Below are 16,262 nucleotides of genomic sequence, written 5' to 3' on the forward strand. Positions count from 1 at the left end.
ATCTCCCATTGTCTGTGCTCTCTTCAGTGTCAGCTGTCAGATCTAAACCTGCATTAAGCTCACTCTCCTACTACACAGACGGAGCACACATCAGCCAGAGGGGATCATGTCAACTCATCTCCTGCATGTTTCTTACATGCTTCCTGTCCCAGATATTTGCTTTCTGAAGGATGTCAGCTGGTGTATCTTCTTAGATCTCATCTATCTATTTTGAGGCATTCTGACAGACCATCTGGAAGTTTCTACAAGTATAATCAAAGTCTAAACAAGATGTCCTCGCTACATTTAAACAATCAGCCCTTGGTCTATCTTCTGTCCTTTCCTGTTTTCATTCCAGGGCTTTCTTCTTCTGGAACATGAGTTCCTGGTGCCACGTTTTTACTTATTTTGTTATCTTTTACACAGATATGCTGTGACTGTTGTCTCCTTGGCAAAGCAGCTCAGGAACTGAACATACCCTGCGACCACAACCTGTTTATCGGCTACCAGTGCAGCCTGGTGTCAAGGGCCTGCTGTATGGATGGAGTTCCAGACAACCAGACAGCAGAACTAGAACAGTCTAAATGTAGGTAAAAGCAGATAATTTATACTGAAATTACTATATGATATAAAAAAAGAAAAAAACAAAGGAAAAAGAAAAAAAAGGAAGAGGAAATCTGTACAAAATACAAAGGTGCTGCCCTCTGGTGGACAAATATTGTCTGTCTATCTATCTATCTGGAATTTTTGGAAATAGAACAGTTTTAGGAAGAAGCTGATTCATCATATTCTCACCTGTGAATTGAAATCAGTGGCTTATGATGCACAAAATGAAAGAAAGATGTAAAGACATTGAGCTTCTCTGGAGGATTTCATGTAAAAAGTTAGAAATATCAAACTTAGTTACGTCTGCACATTGTGGTAAAGCATCAGGAAGAAAACTCTGTTGACTGTTTGAAGTTGGGCATAAGCATGACATGCTCAACATGTAGAAGAAGGTGTTCTTGTTAGATGGGACCAAAAATTTACCTTTTTTGGCCAAAAGGCAAAATATTGAATGTAATATATTCTATATTCTAATATATTCTAATACGGCATGACATCCTGATCATACCCTATCCATTGTAAAAACATTGTGATTTAGACTTACTGCAGATCAGAGTTGAAGGGAACAGATATGGGGCTAAATGTCTTATGTTCTTAAAATAAAAAACAAACAAAAAAGAGGGTCAGAAGGTGCAAAAAATGCAAGGCTGTTTTGGAGATACATTTTCCAGCAGGAAAAGCCTTAGATCAATGTATGACTTCATGTTAGTCTAACACACAGACACAAACAAACACTTAAAAAGTAAATCTAAGTAAGTCTAACCTTGTTTTTGTAGTTTTTATTTTATTGTTTTTATTGTTTTTAATGAATATGAACTACATATTGATATTTACTCTCTGTGACCCACAGTGACCAATAATAACGCTACATCTGGGACAGACCTTACATGCAGAGGTAAAGTGGCTTTTTTTTTAAAAAGATGTCATTTTCTCTTCCCATATGCTTTATTATTTCAAATGCTCTCATTGCTAAGAAATTATCTAAAGTAAACTTCTGCTGTTTCTCAGAAAAGTGCGCTCACGTTTGTGTTGGGAATGACACCTGTGCCTGTTTGAAAGGATATAAACTCAAACCTGATGGGAGGAGATGTGAAGGTAAAGGAACTTGTTAAACTTGGACATTAAGATAATTTATGAAGCATTATAATGCAAATACTGATGGATTAATGAAACAGAAAGAGACAGTCCTGGGATAGCAATAGTCCTGTTAGGATATGATTGCTCATGTTTAGTAAACTTTTGGTTTCTCAGACATCAATGAGTGCCTGTTGGGATCCAGTAACTGTCGGGGAGGCGAGCGTTGCATCAACACCGAGGGCTCGTTCCGTTGCATTAGAGAGGTCAGCTGTGGGACCGGCTATGAACTTACTGAAAACAACGACTGCAAAGGTTGAATGCAATGTCTTCTTTTCTTCATACCTTCTGTTGGCTGGTGTTTACATGCAATGTCCTAATTAGCATTTCTGCCTCTACTTCTTCCAGACATAGATGAGTGTGAGAACGGTATCCATAACTGTGGGGAGCAGTTTGTTTGCCAAAACTCCCAGGGGTCATTCCGTTGTATCCCAAAGAACACATGCAGCGAGGGATTTATCCAGGATGCACTGGGAAACTGCATAGGTATGATCTATGTTCATGCAGAAGGCTTTCAAAAGTTTCAAGGAAACAAGAATTAAAACACCACCAAGATTACTGTTCTTCTTTAGGTGTTTTCGGCTCTTTAGGGTTAATGATACAAATTTCTGATCTCTTTCTTGTTGTCCTATGACCAACGGGTGCAAATAGAAATCAATTCCAAATCCTATGTGAAAACTAGAATCTATTATCTTTGTTCTTCTTTTCATGTGATTAAATAGGTGGACTTTTAAACTGGCTTTTGCATCTTGAATTCAGAATTAAAAACGACAAGTAAGACTAAATTGTGTAGCTATTAGGGTTGTCAAAAGTATCGATACTCAAAAAAGTATTGATACTGAAAAGTTTTATCCGGATACAATACTCTAGTGCTACCACCAGTGGCACCTAAACAGTCATTCATCTTATGCGCAGATTAGAGATTAATGCACTTTCTGAACACTGTGTGATTGAATAATTCTGTGCACTTTTCGGTTTCAGACTTTTTTCTATAACAGGTGCAGCTGCTGAGAATTATTTTTGTTTTTTAACCGGTTTGGCTAGTGTCATTGTTATGTGTGGAAAGCATAGCCAAGGAAGGAAAACTTAATTTTAATTTTGTAAGTTTTTTATCAAGCTTGCTTAATATTGTGCGCAGCATACAACCTCAAAATATTGTTTATTGTATTTATTTATCTATTTATTGTATTTTGTTTATTAATGAAAAAATTTCTGTTGAATTTTGGAGTCTTTGTTTTTATCCTTGTGGTATCGAAAATGACATCGGGTATTGAATATTTTACTTAGTATCGGTATCGAGTTGAAAACTTTAGTATCGTGACAACCCTAGTAGCTATACAGTTTACTTGAACTTGACATCCTTCAGTTTGTATAGCAGAGACTCCTATACTTTAATTTCCCCAGATACCACCTCCACCTTCCATGGAGGAAGCCTGAGGCGCTCCTATGAGAGCCCAGAGACATAGTCCCTCCAGCGTATCCTTGGGCGTCCCTTGGGCCTCTTCCCAGTGGGGTGTGCTTGGAACACCTCCTGAGGGAGGCGTCCAGGGTGCAAATAAAAAAGATGTCCAAGGCACTTCAGCTGACTCCTCTCAATGTTGAGAAGAAGTAGCTCTACTTCGTGCCTCTGGCATATGATTAAGATCTTCACCCTATTCTATCTTTAAAGGACAGGGTGAGACGGTTCAGGGGAGAGAGCTTGTTTTGGCTGCTTGTATCCAGGATCTTCTTCTTTCCTGTATGGACGATAGGAGCTACCTTTTCGCCCACCTCTCTCTTCACCACAACAGAGCATTTAAGGCAGAAACTCTCCTCCAACCTAAAGGGGACAATCACCTTTTTCTGGTGGAGAACCATGGCCTCAGACATTGAGGAGCCGATTCTCATTCTAGGTGCTTCGCACATGACTGTAAACGTCTAAATGCATGCTGTAGGTCCTAATAGGAGGGAGCCGGCAGAACCGCATCATTTGCATAGACGAGATCCACTTTTTCACAGTTACAATTCTCAATAACCATGTACTGTTTATGTACAATATCTGAATGTATAAGGGATAATGCATTGATGCTCTGCACATTGGTGATATATTTGGTCAGATGGCCATCTGACCAAATATATCATTCTCTTAAGGCCCACATATGTGTATTTGAGTGGCTAAGACAGTAAAGATGAAAAGATTCCATTTTATAGTCACTTTGTGGTCACCTACCAATAAGAGTTTGACCGTAGTGTTTGATGAATCCAATGATTTAGAAAAAAAAATACAAACTGTAAAGTATTATTTACTCGCTTTACCCTAAAATTAGCATTTTACAATGTAGAAAGCAGATAATTTAACATTTTCTGTGTTTCCAGATATCAATGAATGCGTCACTGAGAAGAGTCCTTGCCACAGAGGGCAAATCTGCATCAACACGGTTGGCTCCTACAGCTGCCAGAGAAACTCTGTGAATTGCGGCCGGGGCTACCACCTCAATGACGATGGCACGCGCTGTATCGGTAGGACAGAGAAGTGAACCCCGTTTAGGCCTTACTTTAAACACCCTGGATGTTCATTAAATTTCTTCACATCTCTCAAGATATCGACGAGTGTAAAGGACCTCAACCAGTCTGTGAAGGTCATGCCTGTATCAACCAACTGGGTTCGTACCGCTGCGAGTGTGAAACTGGATACAACTTTAACAGCATCACTCGTCTTTGTGAAGGTAAGCTCTTCAAAATTAAATATCTTGATGCATGAACCAAAGACATGCATAGACCTGCAAATAAGACTTGGTGTTATCTTCACTCTTACGCTTTTTATAATAATCTTTCTTTTAGATATTAATGAGTGCAGGCATTACCCTGGACGGCTATGTGCTCATAAATGTGACAATACCCCGGGGTCCTACAAGTGTACCTGCACCACAGGTTTCAAACTGGCTGCAGATGGCAGGAACTGTGATGGTGAGCTAATACTTATCACTGCATTTTACAACTTTTTAGATTTTTTAAATATATCCTGAAACATTAAAGAAACATTAAGTTGTTTTTTGTCCCCAGAAATTGAAACCGCAAATAAAAGCGTCAATATCTCTCCTTGGACAGTTTCTACTGCTGCGCACAAATATATATATATATATATATATATTTTTTATACACAGCAGCTGGAGAAGACGAAATGTATGTTGTCGTGCAGTAACTTTCCCACAATTTGAATTTGATTAAGGGATAGAATATACAGTTATATTCTTTATTTTTATCTGCCTAAGGAAAAGTGGCTTTGATAGGCCATTCAGTTTAGATCATTTTAATTTACATGGTTATTATTCAAATTATTATTGTTGCATTGCACTTTTGCAGACATGTCGTTCTTCTTACCAAAGCTAAGGAAAAGGCTTTTTTCATGACAGATTCAGAAACAAGTTTATTGCCAAGCAGGTTTGCACTTACAAAGAATTTGACTTGGTGTTGAAGGTGCAGACAAATTAGATCTATATTCAGAATATATGTACAATATACTATATATAGTATGTAGCTAAGTACTATATACACCGTGGCTGTGTGTTAATATAACGCAGGAGGTCTGGATGTGACTTTTGACTTTCAGTGGAGCCGACATTTGACCTTTTTGGGCAGATGAATTTATTGTTAAATCTCTGCCAAAATGCAATGTGTGAGCCTGTTCTGATACACTGTTTATGTAGACAAACACATTTAAAAACATTGCTGGTACCCCTCATTCAACAATTATAAAAAAAAGAAAAAAAGGTCAGAGAAATAATTAAAAAAGTAATAATAAATGTAAATTTTGCAAAAAGAACAAAAAAAAAGACAAAGCTTTTCAACCATGCTTTAACAGAATGAAAATAAAGCAGGCCTAGATAGCTTATAGCTTTTCAGGCAATCGCTGCATTCAAACGATTCCTTTATCTTCCAAACCTCCCAGAAGGTATTTTGCCCCAGTCCTCATGAGCAAGCTGCTCCAGTCTCAGGTTTAAAGGGTGCCTTTTTCTAGAGGGCCTGTTTGAGCTCCTTCCAAAGATACTAAATAGGATTTATATCAGGGCTTATTGAAGGCCACTTCACAAAAGGCCAGTGTTTTCCTGTTAGCCATCCTTAGGTGTTTTTAACTTCTGTTTTTGGTCATTATCCTTTTGAGGGCCAATGACCTCCGACTAAGACCAGGCATTTAGGCACTTTTCTCTCTAGAATCCCTTGATAGTCTGAAGATTTTGTTGTGCCTTGTAGAGATTCAGACACCCTGTGTAAGTTGAAACAGAGCAACCCTAGAACATAACTAAGCCCCTCCATGTTTTGCAGTAGGGACAATGTTTTTTTGAGATGTTACCTTTTTCTCTTTGTGAACATCGAGCTGATATGCCTTGGTTAAACAGTCCATTTGTGTCTCATCTGTCCATAGAACATTCTCCCAGAAGCTTTGTGACAAATTCCAGTCTGCCCTTTTAATAATTTTTTTCAACAATGGTGTCCTGGTTGGTTGTCTCCCATAAACTCTTCTAAAGCTTAAATAATAACACAAGGTGTGTAAGTGTCACGATCTTATTCAATGATGTGACCCACATGCAGAAAACCACTCAGAAGAACCAGGGGAAGGTTTAACAGGTTTTTTTGAAAATTAGTAGAGATGGGTCCAGTGCTGCTCTGAACGCTGGCGAATCGGGATTGAAAAGATAAAGGGTAAGTTTCTGTGTTTAGTTCAGGCTCAGTGGGAAATTTGAGCTACGATTTGCAAAAGGCAGAAAAAGCAACAGGACTCACGTTTCCAGAAAAGGTGTCTTTCTCTGAATCCAGTCGGTGTGGGTTGTTCCAGATATTGGTTTGCTCGTTGGAGGGCGGACAGGGTTTACCCAGGATAAGGTGATTTCCTTTGGTACCCAGGTTAAGGAGATTTCCTTTGGTACTTGAACGGTTCTTGTGGAGATAAATCCCCTGCTTAGTGTGAAGCTCAAACAATTGTTTGGGGAAAAGTAGATCCAAACCTCCAGTTTGAATCCCCAGCTCAGTTTGTAACTCAAGACTATCCTTCCACGGGGAGAAGGTCCAAAACATCCAGTTAGCAGGATGACTTCCTGCCGAGAGGCAATGACAAAAACAACAAGGTTAAGACTCAGGTAGACAAAAAGTCAGTTTGACTCAGGAAAACTCAGCTTGGCTAGAGTACCCAAAACTGGCAAACACTCTGGCGTCGAGTTAGTGGCAGTCAGCAGCATAAGAGTCCTCCGGTAATAAGGCAACCATCCACAGGTGTGTTAAAGGGCCAACGAGAACCAGGTGCCACCTGGTGGTGGAGTGAGAGAACACAAAAAACACAACCCACACAAACTGTATTCCTAACAGTAACGACAGATTATGATCTCATTAATCTGTTCGTTTTTTATTGTAAAGGTAACTAGATTTACAGGATTTTCTTTATATATGTTCATCTGAAGTGCCAATGTTGTGGCACTTTTAAGTGTGCATTTAAGGTTTCCCAACAAGTGAATGAAAAATGTTTGGAGTTCGTGATAGTTGGAAAAAAAAAGGTACAGGGTGCTTCTCCACATGTTCCTTTGCTAGCGCAAAGCTCATCTCACCAAAGCACACTGTTAATTGCAAACAAGCTCAATCTGAAGAAAGTACACAGTTCAAGTACTGCTAAAGTACCAGAAGAGTTTCCTTTTGTGATTACTTTTAGTTTTTGTGAGCTTAAAAAAAAGAACTATATTATAAAATGCAATTGTTTACTTTTATATGTACATGGACATTAACAACGTCCTATTCCTAAACTATGTCCAGTAGGTCATAGTTTAGAAATAAGGCATCCAGTTCCTTTCATCTGGGAAGTTGTTCTATAAGGTTGAGTTCAGGACTCAAACTTTACATCCATAAAGCCATAGAGGTATTGGAACATCCCAAATTAATTGATTTTAGCTTCAAATAATGGTTACTATGGAGACAGGATGAGCCCTATGATGTAACTTTGTTCTAGTTTAAAGCTAGTTAGAAAATGATTTTTAAAATTCTTAGATACCCTGATCAACTTAAGGGTTAAAGCATGAGTATAAAGCATTCATAAAGGACCTGGATTACATAAGTTTGATAAACATTTTAGGGGCTAATATATGTTGTGTTTATTTTAATTTAGTTAAAAATATCACTTCTGTTTTTTTCTCTGCTAAATACATGTACTCAATGGTTATATTTGCATTGAATCATTGGGGTGAAAAATTATAATTCTGCAATGAAACATCATTTAATCTAAAGGCCTATTTACACATCTTGATGAGGAGAGCCAGAAGTTGGGTGGTTTATGAGGACATTTCAGTGACCTGGTGGGGTCTTCTCTCTCTCTGCAGATTTGAATGAGTGTGAGAGCAACCCGTGCAGTCAAGAATGTGCCAATGTGTATGGCTCTTACCAGTGTTACTGTCGACGTGGTTACCAGCTCAGTGACATAGATGCAGTAACTTGTGAAGGTAATCCAACTCAGATGCTTCTGATTTTGGGAAATGGTCAAACCTGTTGTCCACAAATGCTATGAGAGACACTTCTAAGTGTTTTAATGTTTAAACATACAGTAATAAATAAGTATAAATGTTTTCTCAATATATGCCCTTGTTTTTGCTTGTTTTTTTGTGATTTATGCAGATATAGACGAATGCGCCCTTCCCACTGGAGGCCATATTTGCTCCTATCGTTGCCACAACACACCCGGCAGCTTCCACTGCTCCTGTCCGGCCAGCGGCTATACGTTGGCAGTGAATGGGCGGGGTTGCCAGGGTAAGGTGCTCCTACAGTAATGTTACTGTGTTTGTTGTATTTTTATTTTTCAATTCTTGATGAAATCTTTGAATTCTATTTAAATAACTTTTACCGCCCCCTTTGCCAATCTAGATATTGACGAATGTGTTGCGGGAACTCACACATGCACCGAGAATGAGAGCTGCTTCAACATTCAGGGAAGTTTCAGATGCCTGTCCTTCGACTGTCCAAAAAACTACAGACGTGTTGGACAGACGTGAGTATCTTAATGTTACATTTGTTGTCTTAAAACAAAAGTAAAATAGCAGGTCTTATTTGAATCACACAACAAGGTGGACAATGTATAAGGCTACAGGTTTGGCTTGAAGAGGCCATTTAATTTACTCCTTATTCAGAATTATTTCAAATGAAATCATTGTCCGTCATTCTCATCCTGCTTTATGCTGAATGATTTTAGAATTTGGCTGTAGCATGTTCTCTCCTTTTGAGAGGAATAATAAAATTCTCATTTACATTATTTAACTTCCACTTTTTCCCTTTTCTAACTAAGAATGTGCCCTCAGCCTTGTATGAAAACAGTAGACCATCCTGCATGTCCCATCAGGAGTACAAAATCTGACATCACCCTGTTAATTCTCATGTTTCTATTACTGCATGCAATGCATGGTCATTGAAATTTACAGCTATTTTTCCTCTCCCTGTCAACCCTTCCCCCTCCCTCTGCCCCCACCCCTCTGGTCTTGCAGTCGATGTGAGCGCTTGCTTTGCAATGACTCTGTTGAGTGCCCGATCTTGCCCTTGAGAATAACCTACTACTACCTCACCTTTCCCACCAACATTCCCGTCTTCACCAATATCTTCCGCATGGGCCCCTCCCACACAATGCCCGGCGATGACATCCAGGTGGCTCTAACTGATGGCAATGAGGGGGGGTTCTTCAAGGCCGAGCGCACACCCACCGGTGGTGTGATGTCAGTGGCGAAGCTCATCAATAAGCCGCAGGATTTCCAGCTGGACCTGGAGCTGAGGCTTCGCCGCTATGGCACTCTCTCCATATACCTTGCTAAGGTCCTGGTATTTGTCACCCAGGAGGAGCCCAGAGTACCATACAACCCCTACCAAGAATAAACGTAGGACCTGCTGAGGATTACACAATATATTTTACAATTAAACAGATTGTGAGAAACATGATAAAAAAAATGTAGATTACTATATTCCTAAGGTACAAATGCTTCAAATATGTTTGCAACTGAAATAAAGATGTTTGAAAAGTCTTGAATAAATCATAGCACAGATCAGGGTGCTGTGACCGATTCCAGTCTCTATTTTTTGTAATATCTTAATTTGGTTGTACCAATTTTATTTGATTTTAAATTGCTGTAATAAACAGTACTTACAAATATTTCAAAAATATTTTGATATGACTTAATTTACATTTTGAGCCAAACCCATGTTTTTGAGTGTGATAAATGTAAGGAATGGTTTTTGCATTTTAAGAAAAACAACAAAAATATAAAAAATTTGATTCTTTATTTGTTGCTTTGATTAGCTTTTTAAATGCTCCTGTGTAACACCTTCCTCACAAAAGAGGGTTTAATTAGTTTTAACCGGTAGCAGGTATAATATATTAAGTTTAAAGTTCCACACTGGCAAAGAATTGCAAAAAAAAAAAAAAAAGAAATCAACCAATACCTGTTTCTCAGTTGTCTCTTCGTACGTAATGCTTGACCCCTTCTTCTACTTTGATTACAAAATCTCAGACTGAAATGTGAAACATCCCACAGCGATGTCTTCAAAAAAACTTTTGCATCCTCCTTATTCTGGGTAGTGACAAGTTAAAACTTGTTTTTTCCCAAAGCTTGTTTTTGATAAAAACATTTAAACTGTTTTCTCGGTAGAATACCTTTACGGTAAGGAAAGTTTTCTTGTAGCTATTTCCTGACACAGGAAGATTGACATTCAGCTTTTCTTGATTTTCAGCAGAATTATTTGTATCTTATAAAAAGATGATTTTCCCAAATGAATAAACATAATCAAATAATGGTTGGGCCTCTACATTTTTCTATGCAATATTTTGCAATTGGAAAAAAGAGTAACTTGTTTTGTAGCTTTTAAAACGTTATACTAGAAGACTCTGTAACAGTGGATAACACTGTAAACTTTATTACAGAATACACTACAATTTTTGGATTTTGACAGCATACTTTTTCCACTCCGTTATGTCTCTGTATATAGTTTTTTAAAACTCAAAAATGTGTTAAGTTTCCAAAAAAAGTATTTGATATTTTCAGCTCTTACAACTAAAACCTTTAAAATCTCTCTGTATCATGAATTATATAAAGGTTTTTGGTTTTCTCTTTCTTGTTTAGTTACTGCATTGTCATAACAACAACTGTAGGTGGCGGCCTAGGTCTGGGTAAACGGTTAAATGGTAACGACCCAAGCTTGCCTTGAGAGTGAGCGTAACCTGATGACGGTTGCATGATAAATCCTGACATTCTGCAGCCTTTTATGGTTTTGGTGCTGGATGAACACTTTTCTATTAAAATGAGATAGAAATAACACATGTTTAAGTCAAATCATGCAGTTGATAATGGTGCATTGTGGGGGTTTTAATCTAATGCAGCAATAGAAACCATTAGGTTGGGAGGCCAAGTCACAGTTGTAGGCATGAAGAGTTCCTTCACATAGTTTCACATTTCTTTTATTCCAGTGGTTTTAGCTGAGAGAAAATGCAGCTGTGCATGCATATTCCCCGCTATTCCATTCTAATGTATTGGTTAAGTGATTAAATTCACATGGACCTACGTCGATGAAATTTACTAACAGAAATCACAAAAAGTGTGCATGTTAAATTGATTTATAGACAGACAGGTGTCATATTCATTTTTATCAACACACACTTCACATCGTCATGCACCACATCTACATCTCTCTGCAGAAGTTGTTTTGGCTTCCATTACATTTAATGTGAAATGCAAAGATTTCCATCGGGTACTAAGAGTGCAGAGCCCAAAGCAGACAGATAATCCAGAAGCAGGCAAAGTAAGTGACATGCGATGAGATGCAGCAGCCAAGGAAGAGGGGTAACATGAGTATAAATAGTTTGACATGCTGTAAGGCTGCTGCCCAAACCCGGCAGCTTTTATTAACTGTAAATTCAGATGTCCTGTGTTCCTTCTGTCCTAAGCTGTCATCCCTGTGAGGATGCACTTGGTTCCTAGAGGGGATATCCTTAAAATAAGAGGCCCGTGTTGCGCAGGGTTTCTTCGCACCCCCATCCCCTTTGACATTGAGTTATGGGGCTCTTGGCTCTGGCCGGTGGTCTGAACAATTTGTGGTGCAGCAACATCACCGCACCCGAAATGAATGATGCCCTGCAGTGTTTGTGTTGGGGCTTTATCAATGTGCAGACTATAAATAATAATTACCAAAAAACTCTGGGCCTTAAGCTTGACCAGAGCACTTTTATCCAAAAAGAGTGTTTTTCTTTCTGGTTTGTAGGTATGGGGGTTTTCTCCCTGGCTGAGCCACGTGAGGTGGGAAGTACCAAGAAAGACGTGCATGTGTTCATGTGGCTGAATGCATATTTGCATGGATGAGTATTTTTGATTTGATTTGTTTACCTTGAATCACTGCCCCTGTTTCTAGGTGCCCACCTGTATGTTCAGTTTCAGACACAAGTACTCATTCCCTCAAACTTTTGTTTTGTTCATTTTGTCATTGAAATTTTATGGAATAAACCAAGACTAAAAAGCAGCTCAAAGTGAGCAGGTACTGACACGATGGATGGTTTTCAATGTCTGTGAGGTAAAAAAGAAAAAAAAAAATGATTTTTTTATACATCAACTTTACTCTATTAAAAAGGGGCAGCCAATCTGTGAGGGGCTCAGAGGTTGTTTGAGAACATTAGTGGAAAAAAAACATTGCCACAACTAAGTAGCACACCACACTGCTTGAAAGTAAGATTATTGTAAAGTTTAAAGCAGATCAAATAAATAAAACAATCAAGCAGGATTTAATCCACCATCTGAGAATGGTATGCCACCAGGGCAAACCTACAAAGACATTGTACATGAGTTAAATCAACAGAGTTTAGAATTAATGAGAGAAGCCACCAATAAGCTCAATAAAGCTTTGGATGAGCTGCAAGGACCCACTACTCATGTAGAAGAGTTTCTCAAGAGGACACCTTTGAACTCTTTTTCACATCAACATCTGTAACGCACCCTTATAACCATGACAAAAAGCGTCATGCCGAGGAGGTTGCCTTGATTCAGCAGAAACAGAGATATATGTCAGAGTTTACGGGAAGATTGATAGTGCTAAATAAGGCAGAAGTGGAAGAAGAACTCTTGCAGGTTAAACTTCCAGCATGGAAACAACCACAAACATACAGCAAGCAAAACATTAGAATGGTTGTCACAGTTATGGCTGAATCTAACTTAAACCTACAGTATAGGCACGGATTGAAAATTGCTTTTCACAGACATCCATCCAGTTGAGCTGAGTTTGAACCTTAATGCAAAAATAATGCCCAAAAGATGCCCAAAGTCTTTACATGTATAAGACCTACTATATACTTTATGTACACTGAGTGAATGAATACACATACAGGCCTAACTTTTATTAAATTTTTGTCTTTTTAACTTTGAAACCATGCATAATTTTCCATCCTCTTCACATTTTGTCATAATAATTTGTGAGCCAGTGCATTAAAACAATATATATTGTTTTAATACCCAGTGCATTAAAATATATATGTAAAGGTTGAAGATCGCACAAAAAAAATTCTGAGCAATGAATACCTTTGCACCACCCTGTGAGAGGGAGCAGTTCACGCTTTGCTGTCTTCTCATAAATTCAATCTCTACCTCAACAGCTTTCACCTCATCCTCCAGAGCCCTGCTCAGGCAGTGGTATTATAAACTAGTAGAACATTTTGTGGGTTTGGCCTGGACCAAAGCAAAACTTGGACCCGCCCGCTAATTGCTAATTACAAGCCCCTATAGTGGCGGCTTGACTTTTTTTTCAGGGGCTCCTCTCCACGCTGTCCATGAAAAGAACACTGCAACTCAAACTTTCAGCTGCAGCAGATGGGTCCCGCGAGGAGCACCAGAGCTCCACAACACCGTGACTCACATGTGGCTATATGGCCGCCTCTGAACATTAAATTGACCTATACATGGCAACTCGCATGTTTTTGTAAGCCAAAAGAACCACACACTGACATGTCTTCTCTGTGAAGGCCAACTATGAACAGCCTAATTTAACATCAAAGGTTATTTTTTTAAAGGTTGCTCACTGTTACATAGACAAAGTGTTGATTTATGAGGGTGTAAATTCCTATAAAGCATCTCCTGAACTCATTTACAGCGGACAGGAAGTGGAAAAGTGATGATCTAGGTGGCGTTGGCTTCATGAACCAGTCATGGCCCTCCACTGTCTCTGACCTGTCACTGATTAGTCTGTGAAATAAACAAAGTCCTAAATAATAGGATGAGAGCTGCCCCGGGGGAGAGGACAGGGAGTTGTCGAGTCATGTTGCTCACAATTTAGGAGTCTGTTAGAACATTCCCTTGCCACATAAATCCTCCACAGGAGATTATCTGATGTGAGGCTGGGGATACTTGGCAAATCCAAATATTTTCCTGAGCAGGTTGTGGATCATTCTTTGTGAGTGCAGTGATTCATTTCCCACACAGCTTGACACAGGGTATCAGAAGAGCATCAACGGCGGCACGAGTCTCCACAAGCAATAAAGTCTGCCTGTAGCATGAGCTTGCACCATTCCTGGTTTATTTTTCTTCCTAACCACTTGGATTTTGGTTATTGCTAATGCTGAGTGCTATATCCAGCACCCTAGCTGTTTTGAACAAACAGTGTTTGTTTAGCAGCCATTGAGGGAATCCCACTGAGTTCTTGATTATGTAGTGGGCAGCACTTTAGAGTGGCTTGTAATTCTGAGCTTTAAAAGGCAAAAGTAATTGACTCTAAAAACTGGAAATAGAAATCACCTAAACATTGGAGGTCTTTAGTGTCTGTGATACTTTTTGGAGTATTCTTTGTTTTCTCTTTCATAGATCCCAGAGGCTTGAACGTTCTGACACCATCCGCTGTATAAAATTATGTCAGCCCAATGACATCACCTGTGCTCTGGACCCCATAGTCTCCTTGTCCCACACCTTCATCTCTTTACCCAGCTTCAGAGAGTTCACAAGGCCAGAGGGTAGGTATATGTTCTTTATATTCTCATCCTTTCTCTTTTGAGCTGGGTCCCTTGGGTAAAGCCAACACAAGAAAATGCAAAAGGCACAAAAGGCGAAGTACAACAACAGACCATTGCCATTAAAAAGTGAATTTGTTTCTTTTGTGCTGAGCTGAAATTAGCAGCATGTCTGCTATCATGAGGTCAGTTTTATTTTTTATGTATAAGAAGTTTATAAACAACTTGATCTCAGATCCCTGCAAACTGACCAATTTATATAATACAGTCCAATTAGAATGTGACCCAACAGTCTAATTGTTTAACACAATGGGTTACATATGAAGACACTTTTCATTTTCGGTCTCTATCTCTAAATAATAGATTAACCATAATTAACTTTGTCTTTTGGTTGCATTTCTCTGGTCACGCCCAGGCTTGATTACTGCCAGGCTGTTAAACCAGGAAATCACCTAAATCTCAGACTTTAAGTAAAAAGACAAAGTAACTTCTGGACAGGTCACCAGTCCAGGAGTCATACCTAAGCGCAACTTCAACACATTAGCTTAGCAGTGGAAGGAGTCAGAGTACCAGGAGAGGACGTACAAATGAGGTCAGGTTGTTGTAAGGGAACAGTGCAACAAACTGCACCACTATGAAGCCCAATGATAACATTAAGAAGACTAGAGGATCCCTGAAAGAACCATTTGACCAGTTGTTAGTAATCACAAGTTCCCAAAAAGGAGAATAATCTGCTTCAACAGTTTATGTTTAAAATAGGTTCCTGGGCCTTTTCAGAATCCATGACTACATCTTATCCGGTGTAAATACTAACTCTGGCTGCCCTTTAGCTTAGAGTCAGTGCCATGCTGTCTTAATAGAACTAACCGCTGTAATCATTTGCAGACGGTGACAGCTGACAAGCATCTACTGGCCTGCATGCAGTGCCTGTCACAGACACTCTCATGCAGAGGGTCTCAGAAAATTAAGCTCCTGTCATCTTTCATAAGCTCCACATTGGGGTGTAAAGGACTCAAAGCATTTTAGTTGAGGAGTGGTACTGAAAAGCTTCAAACTCTCTTTGACCCTCTTAGTATACAACAAACATAGACCCTGGCAATCGTTCAGTCTATCATATGGTACAAGTTTGACAAAACTATCCCTGAGTCCTTATGAGGATTTAGGTCTTCAAAGCATTTTTTTTTTCTTTCATTGTCTCCAACAGAAATAGTTTTCCTGAGGACAACAGTTCGGGCTTATGGATCGTACCACTTAGATACTTATGACGTCAGGTTTGAAATTCTCGAGGGCAACATTGAGAACGCCTTTGACATCATCAAGCGGCTGGAGAATGGACTGTATGTGGGTGAGTAGATTCATATAAAAGCAATTTTGTTACGTAACATTTACCACTAGAAACAGCACTCAGCTTTTCTTAAAGGATGCAGTATTAGTTGCTTGATGACGTACGGGTACAGGAAACTATCTTGAGCAATAATTAATAGCCATTGAACCAATTACCTCCATTTATTTCATAAATATGTATTCAGTCTGAATTACTTTAATGCAAAAGTACCCAGAAAAGTCAAATTTA

General features: G+C 39.0%; 1 protein-coding gene across 1 annotated transcript in view; it reads left to right on the forward strand.

Annotated features, from left to right (window-relative positions):
* Positions 1-16,262, forward strand: part of LOC107094039 (fibulin-1-like) — a 50,323-nt gene that overhangs the window by 19,252 nt on the left and 14,809 nt on the right. Inside the window, exons 4-16 of the mRNA XM_015389438.1 lie at positions 362-565; positions 1,436-1,480; positions 1,594-1,680; positions 1,837-1,974; positions 2,068-2,205; positions 4,075-4,218; positions 4,299-4,424; positions 4,540-4,665; positions 8,058-8,177; positions 8,350-8,481; positions 8,596-8,719; positions 14,547-14,692; positions 15,894-16,034. Of these exons, the coding sequence (XP_015244924.1) occupies positions 362-565; positions 1,436-1,480; positions 1,594-1,680; positions 1,837-1,974; positions 2,068-2,205; positions 4,075-4,218; positions 4,299-4,424; positions 4,540-4,665; positions 8,058-8,177; positions 8,350-8,481; positions 8,596-8,719; positions 14,547-14,692; positions 15,894-16,034 (1,671 nt within the window). The remainder of the gene's footprint in view (positions 1-361; positions 566-1,435; positions 1,481-1,593; positions 1,681-1,836; positions 1,975-2,067; positions 2,206-4,074; positions 4,219-4,298; positions 4,425-4,539; positions 4,666-8,057; positions 8,178-8,349; positions 8,482-8,595; positions 8,720-14,546; positions 14,693-15,893; positions 16,035-16,262) is intronic.

Source organism: Cyprinodon variegatus, unplaced genomic scaffold (genome assembly GCF_000732505.1).
Source record: "Cyprinodon variegatus isolate N-32 unplaced genomic scaffold, C_variegatus-1.0 Scaffold459, whole genome shotgun sequence".
NCBI lineage: Eukaryota > Metazoa > Chordata > Actinopteri > Cyprinodontiformes > Cyprinodontidae > Cyprinodon > Cyprinodon variegatus.